This window comes from Crocodylus porosus, unplaced genomic scaffold (genome assembly GCF_001723895.1).
Source record: "Crocodylus porosus isolate Cpor-Errol unplaced genomic scaffold, CroPor_comp1, whole genome shotgun sequence".
Taxonomy (NCBI): Eukaryota; Metazoa; Chordata; order Crocodylia; family Crocodylidae; genus Crocodylus; species Crocodylus porosus.
This window is the reverse complement of record NW_017728886.1, coordinates 55,505,283-55,527,171: the sequence shown is the minus strand read 5'-3', so window position 1 is coordinate 55,527,171 and position 21,889 is coordinate 55,505,283. Positions and strand designations below refer to the sequence as shown.

At 40.7% G+C, this 21,889-nt stretch overlaps 1 protein-coding gene across 4 annotated transcripts in view; it reads right to left on the bottom strand.

Moving 5' to 3' along the window:
* ITGB8 (integrin subunit beta 8) overlaps nt 1-21,889 on the bottom strand; it is a 66,085-nt gene that overhangs the window by 27,311 nt on the left and 16,885 nt on the right. For all 4 annotated transcript variants that reach the window (XR_002100988.1, XM_019534389.1, XM_019534369.1 and 1 more), the window contains exons 4-8: nt 18,600-18,765; nt 13,159-13,317; nt 2,711-2,806; nt 2,520-2,609; nt 505-639 (exon numbers count right to left, since the gene is read on the bottom strand). Coding sequence is in view for 3 of the 4 variants with exons in the window: in XM_019534389.1 (XP_019389934.1) it covers nt 505-639; nt 2,520-2,609; nt 2,711-2,806; nt 13,159-13,317; nt 18,600-18,765 (646 nt within the window). In the remaining variant the exon portion in view is untranslated. The remainder of the gene's footprint in view (nt 1-504; nt 640-2,519; nt 2,610-2,710; nt 2,807-13,158; nt 13,318-18,599; nt 18,766-21,889) is intronic.

Below are 21,889 nucleotides of genomic sequence, written 5' to 3'. Positions count from 1 at the left end.
GGGGGGGGGGGGTTTAAGTAAGGAGAAAAAAGGGTCTGTCTATACTGGTTTCATGCCACTCACGACTGTCACCAAAAATTAAGCTCTGGCCACCCACCCAGTCCTATTCCAAGAGCTCCAATGCATTCCAATACAATTCATGCATAATCAGGCTGCTGTCAGTCGGCTTCTAATGACATCTTTTACTCAGATGTTTTTAAGACTTTTCAATTGAAGATGACTTCCCAATCTTATTTGATGATGGAATTAAAAGAATGATTCTGAGAAACCTTAGCTGGTTCTAACAAAACTCTGATCCTTACCTCCATGAGATGAGCAAGATTTGAAAAAAAAAGATTTAGGAGAAATAAAGCCACAGAAATGTAGTCTGTGACTGCAGTCACAAAAATCTAATTTCCATTGAAATAAAGCCCAAGTGTATCTCAGACAACTGGATATGTATTAACAGAAAAACACAATAAGTAGCCCAACTTCTTTGAGACTAGGAAAAAAATCCCAACATACTTCTTCATCATATCTCACGTTTTTGCACCCTTCCATGCCTGTATTCCTACTTCCATCAGGACAGATTGCTGTAATGTTGAAATACAGATCTTTGATCTGGTTATCCACCTGGATTTTCACTTCAGAGATCAGTTTCTATAATAATAATAATAAAAAAAAGACTTTTATTTATATTGCATTTTCACCTATCTAATGCCACCAGCATGCTTGACTCAATAGATTTAAAAATGAAGAAAGCGTGTCTGACTGAATAAAAGGAATGAATAAGAGCATTGCCTTGCATATAAAGACTCAATTATATTTCACACAAGCACAGAGCTAGTAACTCTGAAAAAGGTTAGGATATCTGTATATAAGTTTCCAGCTGTTTTTACATGGTTTTGTGACTATATTTCTGATCATTTGAGAACCTGTTGTAATGATTATGTATAATAAAAACAGGTTGTTTTAGTGACAATTTCATTATTTAACACCATGCTAAACTAAAGGTTCCAAATTGGGTTGACAGTTTCATTTATGACATCTCACATTTGTTCAGGATGCTTGTCTCCTATAAACAAGCCTCAGGATGATTTAAAAGCTACTGGAATTAGTCTTACCAATTTATTCAGGATAGTTAGTACTTTGTCAAGTAGCCTGGCTGACAAATAAGATAGTTAGGACTTGTCAATGCTACTGTAATATAAAATAATAAAGACTAACAACTTAGCAAAAGACATTGGGGTAATCTCAATATTTCACACGATAATTTTAAAAATAATAGTACTTTTTTTGGTCTTTTACAGCTATATTAAAGCAGATTGCTAATAGTTGTAAGCTGTTCAAAAAGATCTCACATTTTAATAGGTTTTAAAATTTAGCTTAATGGGACATTTTCACTGTTACCAAAAGAAACTTAATTACATGCATTTGAAAACATGTTTATCTTAGTAACTTTGAACATCAGTGACTCATTTTAGATGTTTTTGGCCAGGGATTTTCAACCAGGGTTTTCCATAAATAAACCAATAGGTTTTCCTACTTGGAACAAAAGTGCATAAGGCCCACTGTAATCAACACTAAATTCATTTTCTTAGGTTAATACATTTTGTTTCATGAAAGCAAAACGTGCAAGCCCAGTTCACAGTTGTATTTGTGTGAAAAAATGCTAGAAACATGAAACAACTGGAAGTCTCCAACTCAAAAACATCAGAGTGGGAAGAAAGAAAAGGAAAAGAGGATTTGGAAAATGAAAGCTGGAAAAGATGAAAGAGTGGGTGGAGAGAACAGGAAAGTCCCAAAGAAACTCCTGTAAATAAAATGGTTACATTGTGAATTTTCACTTCTTTTCACGACAAATAATCTTGGGATATCTAGACACTGGAGTTATATTTATAATGGAACATAGAAATCTGCTGTGCTTGCAGATCTGAACTAGCTTTGCAAGGAATATTCCATCCATCATGTAGAATACTAAAATACTGTGGCCTTAATGAAATACTACTTAGCGAAGACCTTGGGAATTTTCTCAAAATAGGTATTTTTACTTTGACAGACAACACAAAGTAAAGGTGAAATCTAATGAAATAAATTGATTTGTATCAATTCGACATGCCCTCATGTGTCTTTGGCTACTCCACAGTGCCTGCTTTCAAGACCCGCAAGTAATGCATGCGCTGAAATGTCCCACTAACTGATGACAGATGGGGACCCTGGCTCTTCATCATGACAGAAGTGCAGAATTCCCCTCCCTGCCCAACTTTAAAATAGTTACCCTTGTTTAGGAAAATCTACTTTTACTTACGGCACCAGTAACTTACTGGTTTTACTTACGGCACCAGTAAACTAAGAATCTAACCATTACCAGGTCGTATCACTCAGAATGCTCACGAGGTATGGATCTTGGGCTAGGGATTTCAAAGGAGGCAATATACAACAACCCATGCTTAACTCTTTCTGGTATCCTAGAATATCCCAACTTTAAACCAAACATAGGAATAAGTATAAAAAATCCTTTGCAGAAAAAAACAACTTACCTGATAGGCTTCGATCACTAAATCATTTAGATTAGCTGCTTGTGATTCTATCTGTTTTGCAACAGTACCAGGCAACAGAGGCAAAAGATCCTATGGAAAATGCAAAAAAAAAATCATGTAGGGTTACAGTCTTTATATACACATTGCACTTTCATGAAAGGACTAAATTTCAATTCCAAATTTTAACATACCTTATACCAATCAAACTGGTGTCCTTGAACTGCAAAGATAACATTAATGTTATTTTCTATCAGTTTTTCAGAAAGTTGTCCAAGAGATGGATGCTCCTGAAAAATACAGTAAACCAGAGGAGACTACGTTTGTGAGAGAAACCCATGTTCATAATACAGTGAGCAATAATGAATGGTTACAAATGCTGCAATAAGTGATATGGGCAGAGCGAATCTCACTTCAGATGCATTTGGGCTCCATGTGGACAAACTCAGAATAATGTTAACAGCAGTATCTATCAAGGCTGTACGATTGCCTGGTGCTTCCTTACGCTATGCGCAAGGACAGAAAGGACAGAGTCCATGACCCCTTCCTCAATTCCCTTTGCTGAAGACATTGAAAGCAGAGATAAAGAGCATACTGCAGGATCTGCTCTGGCAATACTGTTGTGGAGAACTCTACAGTACTGGAAAGTAACCACCTTGTTTTGGCCAGTCTCTCTATGCCTCTTCATGCATAGTGACACAAGCAGCATCTTCTCAGAATGGTGGGATGAGGCACATTAAATACACCAACAAAATAAAAATCCTGTAGTACTGCTCTCCCAAACTTGGTACCTGATTTAGCTGTCAGCCAGAAGATAATTATTAAGAAGCAGGTGCTTTGCACATCTCAGCTTTAAGTACAGTTCAGAACTAGGCCAGTGATGTTGCCTGTGGATCAAATCTTTAAAGGCAAGGACTTTAAATGGAAGAGGGACACCGGCCAGCTGGTAACAGTCACATAAAATGCTTTCACCATGTTGACAGTCTTGTGATAAAATACTCTGGTTCTTACAGCAGAAAGATTTAGTAACAAATTTGTAATATTTAGTTCTGTCACTACAACACTGCAGACCTCAGGTAAGTTCAGAGTCTTTATCACTTTCTGTCCTTGTGTGGAATATGGTTTGGAGAAGAAAAAGGGCCATTTTATGGATTTGTTTTAATGAAACCCAGAAAGCACCTTGGAATTTTTTTTTACACAAGGGAATGGTTCCAACTTGTCTTTATGGAAGGAAGGATACAAGAATTCTGCCCATAGGGCCCAAAGCTTGCCCACTCTTCTGGTCAAGGTGATGAATAATATTGCTGTCAAACGTATCTTGATTTTTGCAGCGACAGTCCAGAACATTTGCAGCAAAGAATCAAGTAAAAAATTATTAATAGGTCTTGGACCAGATCCAAGGCCATGTTCAGCAGCCCATACAGAGAATCTTTGCTATTTTTAAGAGTAAGTACCAGATTCTAAACCAGTCCTGGCTCCGCAGGGTGTAAATAGGAGATGATAAAAGTATTGGCCAAACTGTGACTAGTTTGTCCACTGCCAGCCATGCGCTACTGCCTAGTACAGGAAACTGGTGGGGGGTCTCCGTAGGATACTGTTCAGACTAAATGGGAGAGGGTTCCCTGCTCAGTCAGGGAAAGGAGGAAGATCATGACAATGGCAAGGAAAACTTAATCTTTGGATAAAATGACATGGTTAGTTACAGAACTGATGCTGGAGCTGCTGGTGCCTGCTCCAGTGGTGAGGCAAAGAGTAAAGGTAGTTTCTTTCAAAGATGCATCTTGATACTGGATATGGCTCATTGGGCCAGCATCAGTTTTAGTACTGATTCCGGTCATGTTGGTCTACATATTTTGCAATATTCTGGTCTACTTCGTCTGCCAGTACTTTAGCCTTCTTTGGCTCCAGCACCTTGCTCCCATACCTTGATAGCTAAAGAAGTAGAAGATCCATCTTTGAAAGGAATCTTGTGATCCTCCTCTGGGATAAGTCTGTTGCACTCTGAGCTATACTTGTGCTTGATACACGCTGCTCTGTGTTTGACATGGACAGCATGGATTCCAGGTCTCTGACCAGAATTTCTGCTGATGCACTGAGTGTCAATGCCACTGTTGTCAATGTCAGATTTTAGCACAGGAATGCATGGTCTTGCCATTCTTCTGGGCTTCTCCTTGCAGAAGCTATTGGTATAGTACCTGGCCACTCCTTGTCAAGTTGTGCTGATATCTGTTTTGTTGGATGTTTCTTTTCCAGAACCAGACACTACGGTCACTGTCTCAAGTTTTGAGTGTGTTATCAGAAAGAGTGGCAGACAAAGCACTTCTCCAAGGAAAAGACACATGCTCACGGCAAAATAGACTGTGCTTTGGTTTACTATTCTGCTGAGAAAGTGTCTCATTTCACTGTACAAAGAGATTCCTCCATATCTTTGATTTGGAAATAACCAAGTTCAGTCTCATCTATAAAAGCAAGGGATTGGGAGTAAGGGGGGACAGGACTGTTGGCTTGCAGCTGCTACATCTTTTATGCCATTCACAAGAGCACAGGGAGACAGAGCACATGCATAGCCTGAATTGACATTGCTATTCAAAAGATTAGAACGTACGAGTATGGAGAGCAAAGGACCCATGGGGTCTACTGCATCTCAAGACAGACAGGCATACAAAATTATTGCAATTCAATTTCTGGATGTTTCAGAAAAATGAAATTCAATGCATGCTATTAATGGGTAAGCATAAACAGTTGGTCAGAGCTGATTTTTGCCTGTGACTATGCCTCTCATTTTGCCTTTTTTTGTGCACTCCCCTTCTTTTGTTCATTTGTATGATCCCCAACACGATGCTCAAGGCAATGGTGGTAGGATGTTTATTTGCACTGGGGCATTCATTGGTGGTTCAGCAGGAACAGACTTTATAACAGGCCATGGAAGAAAAAGGTGCTGGTTGTGCCAGTATTGTTAAACTCACTGGTAACACTGTAAATCTCCTATACTTTCCTGTCTGAAAGAATACTGCAGGTGCACAAAAAGAAGGGAGGTTGCTCACTAAATAGGAGTAAGAATAGATTATAGAGCTCATCCCTTCTGTGCCTTTTCCTTCAGTCTGCATCACTGCTTCCCCTTCTTCCCCCACTTCCCCTCCCACACACATACCCTGGTCATGGGGTGGCCGTTTACACTGAGGAACACAGACTTAATAACCTGCTGGTTCAGTAAATAAATGGGATAAGACAGGGAAAATAGCTTTTAATACATATTTGCAGTGAACAGAAAAGCATTATTTTAACATTTAATATTCACTGTTCTGCTATCTTAGAACTTAACCGATATCTATTGAAATCAGTTATAAGTCACCAACTGACTTTAGTCAACATTTTACTTCAGAAAGGAAATGCAATGGTGTTATTGATTGCAGACTTTAAACTTTATCAGATGCATAGTTTCAGTGCTCTTAGTTCAGCTTGCTTTATTTCTTTAGTGTAATTAGTCTCTGCACAGTAAGTTTGATTCTCTTGCATTTATGTTGTTGAAATCTGTGAGCGTGGTATAACCTATTATGCCTGTGGTTTTTTGTTTGTTTGGGGGTTTTTTTAAACTAAAATCTCAAATATTTGAAACAAAACATTTAAGGTTAAAAATCCAAATACACTACAAGGCACTTCTTCAAAAACCTACCTGTACTTTAAAAAAAATCATGTTGTAAAAATTGGGAAAGTTTGCTTACAATAGGTGACTCACAGAATCACACCAACACAGAAAAGTAGGCCCAGAAGGGACCTCTGGAGGTCATTTACACCAGGTACCGACATTACGCTTTTACCAGTGTGAGCAATCAGAAACTGGTCTATAACTATAAGAGAACACAAGAGGCACACAGAGCAGTTAAAAAATAGTGGAACCCAGTCTAAGCTTTGCTCCTCCCCCACACCGAAGGGTGAATGTGTGTTCTGTTTGCTATGCGTATTAAACAACACTGCTTACAAAAAAACCACATAACTTAAATTGATTCTACCTCAGGCTTTTTGAATAGCTGTACCTAGCCCTGGTACCAACTCCCTGCCTGAAGCAGGATCATCTCTATCCAAACCACTGCATACAAATCCTTGTCTAACTTCTTATTAAAACTATACAATCAACCCTGCCATACAACCACAAGATACAGCACTAACTTGCTAGAGGTAGGTTGGAACCAGCCAAGCATAGACATGAATTTCTATGGAAATGGGAGAAGAAAGAGGAAGACAAGTGAAGCTGTTATTAACTAGGATAATTTGGGAAAGACTGGGAGACAGACTAGCTGCATGATTGCAGCTACAATGTTTCCTGCTTAAGAGGACAGGGAAAAAATATGCTAAGAGCAACATAGTTTTAACAGAGCATACTTATAACAGCAGTGTGAAGGTCAGTGAACTGGGATGAGGGGAGATGTGGTAGTAGGCATTACGTGCTTGGAGAGTGGTGCAGTACTAAAATTTCTTGGGTAGGCAAGGTATGGAGTTTGTGGCTGGAGTTTAGCTAGTAGCCTAGACACCACAATCTTTCAAACACAGATAGACTGATGCGTGCTTTCAACTAATGGGAAATCTCTTAATGAGCTCACAATTATCATGATTCTGGCTTTAGGGCCAGCTGTCATACACACTCAGAGCCCAGTGAAGTCAAAAAATAACATATATAAGTATGCCCTATAGTAAATGAGAAAAACCTTTTTTGGTGATACCTTTCATTGAACCAACTGTATAGTGGGAAAGATGCTAGACAAGCTTTCAGGCACAAAGGGCTCTTCTTTACATCTGGGCCCACATATTAATACCTTGTCAGGTTCTTTGTCCAGGCAGAAATTTAGACCTTTGAATACTGCAAAAATTTCAGACTGAGATAGGGAAGACTGTGATAGTTTAACGATGTTCATACTCTGGTCGGTATTATCCTTGTTCTCTCCTCTGTTGCTGGTTTACTGCCTGGGAGATGGCTCTTATTGTGATAGTTGGTTCTAATTTTTTCTTTCTTGCTGGCTATCATCAGGATTTTTTGATAGAAGTTTTGGGTCTGCTGCATAGCAACAAAGTATGTCTCAGGTTTATTTCTCCAAGTTCACTGGAGTCCAGAAGTATGTCCTGTTTAAACTGATCCCTTTTGGAGCAAGTTAGATAAAAAAAGATGGTGTCTGGAAGCATGTCTAACATCCTATACAGTTCCTTCAATAAAACGTATCACCAAAAAACCAAAGAAACAAAAAACTTACTTCTTGCACATTTCCTAGACTATCATGGCTACATCAACACTCCAACCCTTATAAAAGTTAAGCTATTCAGGACTGTGTCTCAAATCTGCTATTTCAGCCCACTTGTTGATTAGTTGCAGTGTTCTAAACCAGTGGTGCTCAATATTTTGGCACCCACCAGCCTGAGGAGTGGGGCTGGTCTGAAGGCTGGAATAAGCCCTGCATGCCAGAATTGGGTCCTGGGGCCAGCACTGCCTCCTCCCACACCTGTGCCCTGGGATTGGTCCACAAGGGCCTGGCACCACTCCTTCTTGGCCCCCCATACTGGGATTGGGTCTGGCATGGTCGTCCCACTACCTTGCATCAGGTTTGGGTCCCGGGGGCCTGGCACCACCACTGCCAGGCACCTGATCCGTTGTGCAGAGTGTGAGGCTCCTCATGGATCTGGAAATTTGGTGGTACAGAAGCAACTCCTACTCTCTCCTGCTGCCAAATATCTGGACCCGTGGGGAACCCTGCAAGCTGGATCTGGTCTGCAGGCCAGGGTATACTCCCTGTTCTAAACTCTACTACAGATTATCTATATTTTCATTCTAATGCATTGAAATAGCTCATCTGCTAAAGAAGATTATGTTGAAAACTTGTTTCTTATTTTAAGAAAGGTCAAGTAAAGAGTATTAACAGAAAATCCCAAAGAAATGCTAGCAATTTCTATTCCATTACAAACTTAGATATCTTAACAAGGCATTGCTGACCACTGAACGAGTTCTCATTTTTCTTCCTGTAAGAATCTTACTATGCTTTATGTATTTTATCTTATCACTTCCCTACATTAATCAGGAGAATGTACTCCCTTTCTAAATGGCCTTCTCAGTTCCAGTCAAATCACTGCTCTTTTACTACTTTAACTTACTGTTTTTCTGATCTTAGAAGAGATATAAAGTATTTGAGGGGAGAAGGGGAGGGAGTGAATCAAGGGCACTTCTAATTAAAAAGGAACAGATTCCTTTCCTGTCCTCACTCGTGTTTTTTGCTGACCTTTGGATGACTACTTCATAAAAGTTAGAGAGAAGATAAGGAAAATAGTGACTAAAAGTGGAAACATTTTCTATCTTAAAGGATAAGTACATGTCTGTAAATACAGCACATTCCTCTCAACTGGTACAGCTAGGTGGAAACAAAAATATGTTAAATTACATTTTGTTCTAGATTGTTACCATAAGCTGAAGATAATATATGATGGCAGTTGGTTCTGTTATTCCACAAGACATTAAAAAGTGATTAGTGATGGAAAAGAAAAATAACAAAGTTTTTTTTTCCTACTTTGTCATGTTCTTTTTTAAATGATCACTTTTATGCCTTCTTTTTAAATCAAATTATATGTTTTGCATCTGTGTTTCTGGTTTTGGTAGTTCATTAGAAAATCAAGTTTGTTACTGTTTTTTTAGGGGATGGCTTCTGGGTCACTAGAGGACTAACAAGATTATTACAGGATACATGCTGCAGGAGAAGGGGTTGGGACATATAAAAACAACATGTATAGGAAACTACCACAGGCACCCTTGCATGAGGTAAGAAGGAAAAGTGGTATTCTGCCATATCATATTAGCTCCTCAAAACTGTGAAGATTCGTAATTCCTTTCTACCTCTGCTGCTGCAGAGATGTGTGAAGTTGTGCATCAGTCAGCAGTAGAATAGAACTGAGTCAGCAGAGTGCCTGTGCCAAAATGCTTGTGCATGGCAGATCTGTGGATCTTCAAAAACCCTTTCATTTGGGAAGCCAAATCTACTTTCTATTTCACATAAGTTCCACCACCAAAATCAGTACAAATGGGAAGCACCTATACAAGAGGAGCATGACCTCAAAGCCTTTGGTTCAGAAAGAACATTTAAAATTCTTTCTGCAATCAGCAGCCGAGCCTGTTGTACTGGCTTAGTAGGAGATTAGTTTGTTCTGTTTGATACTGTGATATTTTCTTGTTGGAACAGATGTATTAAATTTCTCAACCAGGATAAAAACAAAAACATTGGGTTTTGTAACAGCCAATCTCTTTAACTTCAATAGCGTCTCGGGTACTAGAAAAGGTTTATAGTTGAAGCAATTGTTTAATATACTGAGCCAAATTCTTATCTCAGTTATGCTTTTGCAAATCCTCTGAAATAAAAAGGGTTACATTAATAACTGAAAAGTCCCTATATAACCCATGACTACGCAGTCCTTTGTACTGGGAATGGAAAAAATTGTTGATTACTTTTATAAAACAGAATTATTACAGAATTATAACCTAAAGGGTTATTTCTCTCATTACAGCAGCATAATGATACCAAAATTGAGCACACTAGCCAAAGGGCAGTAAAATATCCAGTGAGGGAATATTTAGAAGGTGGCAGGGGAGAAAATTAATGTAAGGACATTAGATCGTTTGAAATATAAACAGCCTTCTAAATCAGTGTATGCTATGTTCCCTCTTCCTTTCAAGGAGTTTCCAAACACCCACCTATTCTGATAAGCATTTCAGCTTCACACAACATACAATAGATGTTTATTGTGCTTACATACACACACACACACACAGTTTTCTCTGTACCATACTATTTTTGTAAATACTGGTCTTTGGGACTAATTTCAGCCCTGGCATAAGTAGGCAAAGTTCTTACTGACTTCACTAGGTCTGTTGTCTGCTTGCCCCAGACCTAAATGTGAGTATTTGTTAAACTAAAAATTCCTTGCAACAACAAATATAACCTGTTAGTCTTGAGGGGAGTGGTATCATGTACCGTGATGGCATTATATGAGTGACCTGTCATTTTAGATTTCCAGTATTTGTTTACTGCTGGCTATATAGCAGGAAATTCTATTTCCCGAGACTGAAATAAGATGAGCTAGTTTCTAAATCAGGGGTGGGCAATTATTTTAGGTGCAGGGCTGCTTAACGAGTTTTGGTCAACTGCCAACGGCCCCTGGGGTAGCCCCGGCTCTTGACAGTTGCCCCACCCCTTGTTGCCTACTTGGGACCAACAGTCCCATCCCCTAGCCCCTGACCCTGGCCATGGAAAGTCTTTCCCCTTGTCCTTGGGAAATACTCTTTTTGGGAGAAAGGGGTTGCCATCTTAGAACCAGAAAAAAACCAAATCATACAGTAAGAGTCAAATATCCACTATAATATATTTTAATTTTATTACAAAAAATATTTTTGTCATGATTTGTGTTTGCATAGTGTATATCCAGGTGATTGAATAATAGCTCAAAAATAGATTCTTAGTTTTGTATATTGTGGGGGGTGTATGGCAGGGTGTGTGCGTGTATGTATATGCGTGTGTGTGGTACAATGTAAGGGGGGCGTAGGGTATGTTGGTGGTTGTGTATATGTGGGGGGCTGTGGCTGTGAGGGAGGTTGGGGGGGCATGGAGATGCCCCTGCACTCCCCCCCAAGGCGCAGCAACAGATGGGGCCTGGCTCCGGCCAGCGCTGCACACTGCAGAAAGGGGCACAGGCTTCATTGGGTTGCCGCCACTCCCTGACACTCGCATGCATCCCCTGCACTCGCACAGAACAGGAGGGAAGCCCCACGTGCTGGGGCCAGCTGCCTTTCCTGCTGGGGCTGTCAAGCACTGGAAAGAAGCCTCAGGCTGAAGCTGGCTGCCTTCTCCTCCCCTCAGGGGAAGGTGCCTGGGGCTTCCCTCCCCTGCAGGGAAGGCAGCCAGCTCCAGCGCCTGAGGCTTCTCTCCAGTGCTGTGCAGTCCTGACAGGGAAGGCAGCTGGCCCCAGCACGTGAGGCTTCCCTCCCATGCCCGGCGAGTGCAGAGGTTACATGCAAGTGGTGGGGAGCACCGATGATACAGACAGCCTGGAGGAGGCTGCAATCCTTGCTATGATATGCAGCGCTGGCCAGAGCCGTGCTCCTCCAGGGGTCTGCACCCTGAGTGCCCCACTTGCTGCTGCTGCTACCTGCCAGGGTTGTGCGCCATAGGGAGGGGGAGTGTAGCAGGTCCCCACACTCCCCTTCTCTCCCTCACACCCACATCCTGCCCACTCCACCTCCACGCTGCCACCGCCCTGTTCCCCTGGGCGTGGGCTCCGTGCTGCCACCAGCCCCAGGCTTGTGCTCCCACACAGCTGCAGCCCCGCCCCTACCGCTCCCCTTCCTGCTTGCTCTGGGCAGCAGGTGACTGGGGAAGTGGAGCAGGTTGCCGCAGACTGCAGCAGCAGCTCCGCACAGAAGCTGCATGCTGGCTGGCTGGGCCCTTCCACCCACGAGGGTCGGAGCCATGGCATTAGGGTAGGTTTTTGAGGCACTGTGTACACATGGGCACCTCGCTTCCACCTTTGTGGGCAGAAGGGCTGTGTGGGGCACAACTGGGGTGCCCTGTATGCCAGATAAAAGTGTTTGGTGGGCCAAATCCAGCCTGCGGGCCATATTTTGCTCGCTCCTGTTCCAAATAATTAATGATCATAGAATCTAATCACATATTGCTGAAGAAATCTTATGAGTACTAAAACAAGCCTTTTAAACAACCTTAATATTCAAGAATTACACAACAGTATATTTGATGCAGTTTCTCTTGCATGAGCCAATAAAATAAGCCAAGTTGTGACTAGTTCAAATGAACCTAAAAACCAGAAATTCAGTCACCTCCAAATCTGCGCTAACATTAAAAACCTTTCTGAATGAAGACTCCTTCCAGCTTGCTAAGGTTGAATTAGTTTCTCACTACTCTAAGTCACCATTACTGTCAGACTTTTACGCCAGTGTTTGTTAACCTTTTTAGGCTCAACGCACCCCTTGTCAGACTCAAGGAAATTTGATAAGGCACCTCTCAAAGTGTCAGCATTTCTTTTGCTGCAAAGAATTCAGAAAGACCACACCAAGTAAGAAATGTTTTTAACGCTATCAATTCTTATTTGAAATCTCTGGGTTTATCTTGTGTATCATGTCTTCACACCTGACAGTGCTAACATTATGCAGCACAAGGTGTCACCCTTGAAAGGATCTCAAGGCACCCCAACGTGTCATGGTACTCTGTCTGAGAATCACTGTATTAGACCCTACCATTTACTTCCTTCAACATAATCATCACTATCAAACGGTCTTAAAGAATGACCATAATGCCTTACTTTACTAACAAAACAATGAGGATCTCCTATTTATTGTTACCTTTTTTCAGTGAAGGAACACCACAACAAAATATTTGCCCTCTCACATTCTACATAATAGATGCATGTGCTCTTATCAAAAAATAACAAGCACTGTATATTTTGCTTTGGCAGTGCCAGAAACAATGTGCAAGGTGAAATATCTTATCTCAAAGAGATAGCACGTCATGTCAATCTGACTTGTTCATGTATTAAAAACATGTGTTTTTTCAAATTGTTTAATGCATTATTTTTCCAAACATAAAGTATATGACATATACCTTACCATACTTGCAGCTTTGATGTAAATATTATCTTTCAGATGGCAATTCCCATCGTTAGGAATTACTATCCCTCCCAGTTTACTATCCAGGGCCAGATGTGAGGTTTGATCTGTCATCACAAGAAGTAGTCGCTTTGCTTCCTTGCGCCAACCAATATGGCTCTAAAATAAAAAGCAAAACACTGCAAGTGTAAGAATGAAATTTAGCTTCTTTGCTTCTGTAATGGTAAATGTGACTAGGAAAGGCAATCATAAAAGCTTCTTTTTCAGGTTTCTGCACTGCTTGAAACATACGCACTGAATTAGAGTTTAGGCATGTAGCCAAGTAGGTCAAAGTAGTTAAAGCACTGATTCTTCCTATGCAGGGCCTTCAACATAATGGTCTGACCTTGAAAAGCATTTTATGTGAGCAATCTTGCACATGCCTAAATCATTTGCAGGACTTCAAATTACGTTCACAAGCTTACAAGAAACAGATTCTGGTAGTATCCTCTATACCTTATAAGCAAATTAAATGCTATGATATTTATTTTTCTTGGTTTTGAAGAATCACTTCTAGAATAAAACAAGTCACAAGTATATTGAGCTGTACTTGGTGTGTTAATACAACATAAATAGAAAACGACAGTTGTGATGTTGCATATCAACTTCTTCAGATGACAGTTATAAAATTCTTTAAAATGTATATTACTACACATATAAAACAAATATTCATTTGAGAAGAAGTGCTTCTCAAAGTGGTCGCCGGTCTGCAGTGAGTTGCCAGGAAAGAAAGAAATATATTTTCAGAAGCATAACATTGATATGTCATAGTGCCACAGTTCATACATTCCAACACTCCAGGTGACATCATGTTGTGCGAGGTGAGGAAAGAGAAAGAAACAGCCAGTCGCACATTTGTGTAGCGCTGTTACATGCAGTTGCTGCCACTGGCTGAACCGGGCACCAGTCCCTGGCCCACTAGAAAAAAAAATTGCTGGTCCACCACATCAGATGGTTTGAGAAGCACTGATCTAGAGAACTGCTTTATAGCTAACATCCAAATATGTTACATTTCCCCCTTATTTTCAATTTAGTATCTTTTCTTATTACTTGCTTTCACTGTAGTTTCTCCAAGGGAATTCAAACATACATTCTAGTAACCAAAGTTTTAATATTAAAAAAACACAATAACTGGTATCTTCACACATCTGTAGGGTGGGGAGCCCCTTATGATGCACCAGAAGCTGACTGTTTGTAAGGTCTCTACCACCAGCACAGTAAAAAAAAAAATCCAATAGGGCGGAATCATCAGAAGCAACAAGAATGAAAATATGTTCCCTGGTATATAGTTGTCAGGGGATCTTCTAAGTACAGAAATGGGTGGGGTATCAACTCATGTTCTCTGGAATTTTACTTTGGTGCATAGGATAAATAGCTGACCAAGCTCAAATTTGAAAGCTTTGTGCATAAAAACCATCTTTCATTCCTTTTTCTTTTATTGAACCCCCTCCATCATTCCATTTGACTTGTCACTCACTCATTTCCTCCTCTTCCTCCCACTTCATTCACCACTGCATCATCTCTACCACTCCCTCTGCAGAGCTGTCAAGTATCCTGCCTTGTGCAAGATGCACAAAATGTACTTCAAGGATGGTCAGCTGCTCCTCTTGACTATGAGGAGCTGCTGTAGGACCTTTTCTGAAAACAAGAGCTCTACTTCCTTCTCACTTCACTTTCTGATTGATCTGAGTACAGAAGGAGCAGCTTGTGGTGCCTGTAGGTAATAAAGGTGAACAGGATCTAGTGCGTCTCCAGCTTAAATGCCAGCATCTGTAACGCCAGGTCACAAAATCACAAAATCATAGAAAAGTAGGGCTAGAAGAGACCTCTAGAGGTCATCTAGTTCAACCCCCTGCTGAAGGCAGGATCATCTCAATCTTAATTATTCCATACAGGTTCTTGCCTAACCTGTTCCTTAAACTACATAATCAGCCTTGTTGCACAAGGCATATTGCCCAAATACACCAAAACCACCCAAACCTGCCACAGGTAAAGCAGAGGGATGAGGACTATGCATTTCCCACCTTTGCAAGGACTGTTAAAATACTCTTAAGAAATCCAAGGAGGAGGGATCATGGCAGAGAGCTTCCTCCAACTTCAAATCACCTGCCCAACACTTAGAAGAGGAGAAAAGGCTCTGCACTACTCAATGGGACCTTCCTTTTACTCAGTTTAAGCCAAGCGTGTTCTGTAAAGATAGTCTTGACTCACACTCCACAAATTTTCCATTCTACACCCAATTTCACTTTCAAAACTCAGAACCGACTTGACAACCCACCCTAGACTCCCTCTGGCCCACTCCAGTGAAGACTTGTGTAGTTGCATGTTCTACTATGCCACTGCCTGGGACTGGGTATGTTGACTACAAGCTCAGTATGGGCACAGACAATGAACCCTTTCAATCTTTGCATAAAAATCTCAAATGGTGTGGCACAAAAATCTTGTCAGTTATGACCTTCAGAAGTACAGAAATGGATTAAACGCTTGAAATGTGGTACCTTTTTTCAAGCCAAAAGGAATGTAAAATTGCAGGATGGAGAAGAGAGGGCTGTTCAGCAATATCCTACATAATTAAAGCCACAACACTAAAAATGAATGAGAAAAGAGTGTATGAAACAGTAGGGTTTATTTCTCTTCATTGTTTTTCTTCACTTTCTAATTTGTAAATTTGGTAATTGGCAATATGCCTCTCAGAGCACATCATAAAGTCTACCGTGTTCAAAATTAGTGTCTATTAATATAAATTACAACTCATGTTTGTGGTTATAAATTGCACGCTGTTCCCATCAATTTTTATCCATAATTCAATTAACTGGAAAGACTCCCTATGCACATAGACGTTTCCATTCTTTTGTTCTTGGAGGCATACGCTCCTTTTAAACTTGAATGTCATAAGTATGGAATGTGTTCAATGATAAACATTTAGTTGCGAGAAATCCTCCCAATGCTTCAGGAAGATTTTTATAACAGCTGTGATCAAGATGTCTATATACTGTGATTTTTATTTGCCCATTTTACAGTTCTTTGTCTTTTAAAAATAAAAATGAGGCTAACATTAGTATGAGCTTTATTTCTAAATTCACCCACCAGCCAACAAAGTGTGTATAAATGGATGAAACGGATAAAGTATTCTGACCCAAGCCTTTCAACATGACCAGCACAAGTGCCCTCAGCCTGCAAAGTTAAACAGGCAGTGACTGTATTATCTTATGTAGCAAAAGGCATGAGATTGGAAGGACATTTAGAGAATGTGAAGATCAACTGCCCTACACTTTCTGGTGTCTAGACAAAGGTACTCTAGCCAACATCAGACTTTGCTCTCCCCATCCATCTTTTTTGTTGATTTAGTCCAGCATTGCTCAGTCTCAGTGGGACTGACATAACTGCAAACTATAAGTTGGGGACCACTGATGTAGATCTTTCTTCACTCTCTTCTAGTCTGAAATAGATGGTGATAATTCTGTGTCTAAAACTTGAGGTAATTTTAGTGTTTTACTTTTTAAAATACAAACTCTTTAAAGTCTAAACTGACACTGAAATGCAGAAACCATGCAAGTAATTGACAGTTGATGACCAGATTCTATTCTACCTTAGGATACCTAAGACACTTTAGGGGTCTAAGTGGGTTTACACACTTACGTGCAATTCTTTTCTACCCTGTTCAAGTTACTGAAAGGTAAGGAAAGGACCATAGGAACACAGAGAACTCCCAAGGTCATCTAAGGCCAGCCCCCTCCTTAAGGCAGGATCTTCCCTGACTAAACCATCCCAGCCAAGTGTCTGTCCAACTTGCTCTTGAAAATTTCCAAGGATGAATACTCTACAGTTTATCTAGGCAGTCTGTCCCAGTGCTTGACTACCACAATCATAGTCAGAAAGTTCTCCAAACTTAATTTCCTCTGCTGTTGCGTGAGGCCATCCTGTTCCCTAGGGTTTTCTTTGTGGTCATATCTCCATCCTCTCCCATACTGTGCCTCTCTCATAGTGTGACTGTCATCAAATCCTAGCCACCTTGTCTCGGACTTCTCTTCTCCAGACAAAATAACCCTAGCTTTTTTACCCTGCCTCCTAAGTCTTGCTTCCCAGACCCCTAATCATTTTTGTTGCTCGGCACTGAATTCTCTCCAATGTGTCCATATCTTTCTTGAAGTATGGGTCCCAAAACAGGACACACCACTCCAGGTGAGGCCTCACTAGTGCTGAATACAGTGGAAGAATCACTTCCCTTGATTTGTAAATGGCACTCTTATTGAAACAACCCAGTAGGCCATTAGCTTTTTTTTGCAACAAGAGCACACTGATGGCACACAATCATCTTATAGTCTACAATTCCCCTAAGGTCCTTCCCTGCAGTCCTGCAGCCCAGCCAATCATTCCTCAAGCTGCATCCGTGCATGCACATTGCATCTAGTTTGCAGCATACCGTCATCTGATCATCTAGACTGAATCATAAAAAAAATTAGTGTGAAGAAGAAAGACGCATCTTTTTGTATTAAGTTTTTCAGGGACTAGAGCAGGGACAAATAAGTTCACACCTAAGTCCTTAGACTGGCCCTTAGTTTTCAGATATTTTCTAAAATGGAGGGTGTCAAACTTCAAACCACGTTCCCAACAACTAGAAGAGGAGAAAAGACTTTGCACTACTCAATGGGACCTTTCTTTTACTCAATTTAAGCCAAGCGTGTTCTGTAAAGACAGTCTAAAAGTACCATGTGGAGGTTTATCATTATTACAACCTGATTTGCAAATATCAAACATTCTAAGTTTACTAGCAAAAACATTTCTTCTAAATACTAAACCAAAAGACTCTGCCTTTACTCATGATGAAAAATAGCCACCTTGACTCACGTAAAGTTGGTTTTCAGGTCAAATATGATCCTTATTTACTCTACTGTACCTCTTCAGTTCAAATTATAGATTTCATAGACATTAGGGCTGGAAGGGACCCCAGAAGATCATCGAGTCCAGCCCCCTCATCATAATTGGACAAGTAAAACTGATTGGATCAAACAGTTTTACTGATGCTGATAAATCTGCAGTCGAATCTCCCATTGTTCATTCTTGCTTAGCCAGAAGAACCAACAGAACTGAGTAAAGAATTATTTTTTGTTAATAATTTAAAAGTATGGCTGCAATAACCCCCAAGGAACAGATTTTCTGAGTAGCAAATCATCATTAACAATAATGAATGAGCCATCTCTATCTGGTCCTGCCCCAGATTTTACAAAGCTTTGACTAATGGTTAAAAAATGAGGAAATGCTTTTGTCAGGAAGAAAAACAACAGTAGGAGCTGTTACAACATCATAAGGCTGGACATCACTGACACTCAGATACCACTGACTCACAAATATGAATTTGTATCTGAACAGACAAATAAATGGCAGTTCAGAAGTCTCCTTACCTGGCACACAGCTGCCTGGAGCATGGCATCAAAACCCCCTTCAGGTGTATCAATATTCCCTGAAATTTTTTGTTTATTAACTGCATTTTTGAAGTCTGCTATATTGTCAGTCAGGGACAAGACATGAATGTAACCATGAGGAGGCATGCAATCTAAATTATAATCACTGTAAGCGGAAAAAAGACATAATCAAATTTTATATTCTTATTTGAAAGGAATCTTAATAACTGCAATAGAAATCAGGTTTTATGAAATATTTGAAAATATACTTAAATATTTAGCACAGATTGTATATTTTTAAAAATATGCAATAATTTCATGATAAAAGGTCTTTATTAGGTGCACTAGGGCTACAGCTGTTTCATATATATATATATATATATAGACTAAAACAATTAAAGGGTTTTTTGGGTAATTATTTAAAAGTGTATCTAATCGTTCAGAAAACTACAACAAATAACAGTAGTAAGTATGCAACACTATCGTGCACAAATTAACATACAAAATAATAATGGTAAAAGACAGTACCACCTCATGCAGAATGTTATTTGTTTCTGAATCTTTAAGGAATGAAAGAACTAGACTTAACATTCAAATTTCTAAGTATCCAGATAACACTAAGGGCAGCTTATCTTACCACCACACAAATCAGTCTACAGGATCAAAACCTAAACCAGCAAATCTAAGGGTCTAGATACACAAGTATGATACTTCCTGATATTAATGCGTTACCTAGCCATGTAGATATAAACCAGTCTCAGATGTTAACAATACCTTTTACAACATTATGTTGAGAAAGCCTTGAGCAAGTAGTAAGAGGTAATTCTAGAGCCTTTACTTATCCCCTTGCCCAGCAACAGACTTCATGTACATGAAAAAATGTTTACTGACTTGGAGATCTAGTCCCCCATCTACAATTCACTGAAGGAAAAGTAGTGGAAAGCTACTCACTGAATTGGAAGAACTGTGGATCAAGTTGTCACACAAGAGTTATTGCGTGACAACAAAAATCATATAATCATAGAAAATTAGGGCTGGAAGGGACCTCAGGAGATCATCTAGTCCAACCCCATTCTTAAAACGGGACAATCCCAGGTAAGGCTTTGTCTAGCCCTCCAAGGACAGAGATTCCACAACCCCTTTGGGTAACCTGCTCCAGTGTTTTACTACCCCCTAGTGAGAAAATTCTTCCTAATATCTAACCTAAACTTCCCCTGCTGCAACTTGATACTGTTGCTCCTTGTTCTGTCATCTGCCATCACTGAGAACAGCCTAGTTTTATCCTCTTTCAACCCCTGCCCCTTTCACAAATTAAATTTTAACTTTTTTATATCATTTTAGTGAACTGGTTTACATGTACATTTAATTAGACATATTGTGAAGTTTTTTAGTAAGGTTGGAAAACAACTGTTCACCTTGTATAAATGATAAATGCAGTAGACAAAGTGTATTGGATGAACAACAACAACAAAATCCCCTGGTCCAACCCTGCATTCCTATTTCACATAAAATGGGTATTTAACTAACTAAAAGTTGTTTGATCAGAGCCAATGGGTCATTTCTGTTTGTTAAATCAGCTCAAAGAACTAACATAGTACAAGGACAAAAGGAATAATTTAAAGAAAAGCATTTAGGAACAAAGAACTTGATGCAATGTTCTGAGTCATCAAGTCTAGTCTCTGATATCAAGGGCAACCACATCTTTTAATCCCTTTCATAAAGTTTGGAATGGAAATAGGCACCGACATGCAAAACAATCAGACTTTATCATCTTGGCTACGTGCTTTAAGTGAAAAGTATGCTTTAAAATGCAACAGAAAGCTTATATATTTAGGCTTTAGTAAGTTTATATCTATGGCCGTGTGTAGATGAAATGGGGGCCCTAAATTGAAGCGGTGGATTTTAAACGTCTCCTAGCTAAAAGGATATATTCCATTGGGTATATATACCATTGGGTATATTTCATTGGCATATATCCAATGGAAGGGAGGGGCCATCACAAGGGAGGACTATACTGTGGTTGCTCTGGGCTGCAGGGGGGGCGGTCAGGAAGGCCAAGGTGGAGATGGAACTGGGACTAGCTACCCGGATCAAGGACAACAAGAAGTCCTTTTTTTAAATACATAGGGGGCAAAAGAAAGTACCGGGTAATGTGGGGCCCCTGCACGCTAGGAAATTTGGTCATCACATCAGATGACAAACCTAACCTATTTAACAATTTCTTTCCCTCCATTTTCCTGAGTAGAGACTGGATCAGCCCCCTCACTGGGACCCTCTCAGGCCCCAGGGAAGGCACACCCAGACCAAGGGTCAGTGAGGATCTAGTCAGGGAACTTCTGGAGGGACTGGACATATATAAATCAGCTGGTCCGGACGATCTCCACCCCAGAGTGCTGAGGGAATTAGCTGAGGTCACTGCGGGACCCCGCCACAGGTTTACGAGCACTCGTGGTGTTCTGGTGTGGTGCCAGAGGACTGGAAGAGGGCCAACGTGGTTCCCATTTTCAAAAAAGGGCCAGTTAGTCTTACTTCGATCTGGGTTTTTGAGAGAATTATCCTAGCGCAAGTCCATGAGGGGCCAGCGAGGGAGGTTATGCTTAGGGGCAACCAACACAGGTTCATAAGAGGCAGGTCCTGTCAGACCAACCTAGTAGCCTTCTATGACCAGGTCACAAAATCCTTAGACTACGTCCACTGCTACCCCTGCATCTTTCTCAACTTTAGGAAGGCCTTCGAGACTGTCTCTCACCCCATTCTCATTAAACTAAGGGACTGTGGTGTCGACCCCTACACAGTCAAATGAGTCACTAACTGGCTGGAGGGCCGCAGAGTGGTGGTGGATGGGTCATTTTTCAACCTGGAGGGATGTGGGCAGTGGGGCCCCCCACGGCTCAGTCCTCGGACCCGCACTGTTCAACATCTTCATCAGTGACTTGGACGAGAGGGTAAAAAGCACCCTGATCAAATTTGCTGATGACACTAAGATGTGGGGGACATGGGCCTGCTAGAAGGGAGGAATAGGCTACAATTGGACCTAGACAGATTACAGGGGTGAGCGGATAAGAACAGGATGGGTTTCAACACTGACAAGCGCAAGGCGATGCACCTGGGGAGGAAGAACCAGCAGCATACCTACAGGGTGGGGAACTCCCTTTTTGTCAGTGCAGAGGCAGAAAAGGATCTTGGAATCACTGTTGATGCCAAGATGAACATGGGCCGGCAGTGTGGGGATACAGTCAGGAAGGCCAACCATACCTTGTCATGCATCCACAGATGCATCTCAAGCAGGT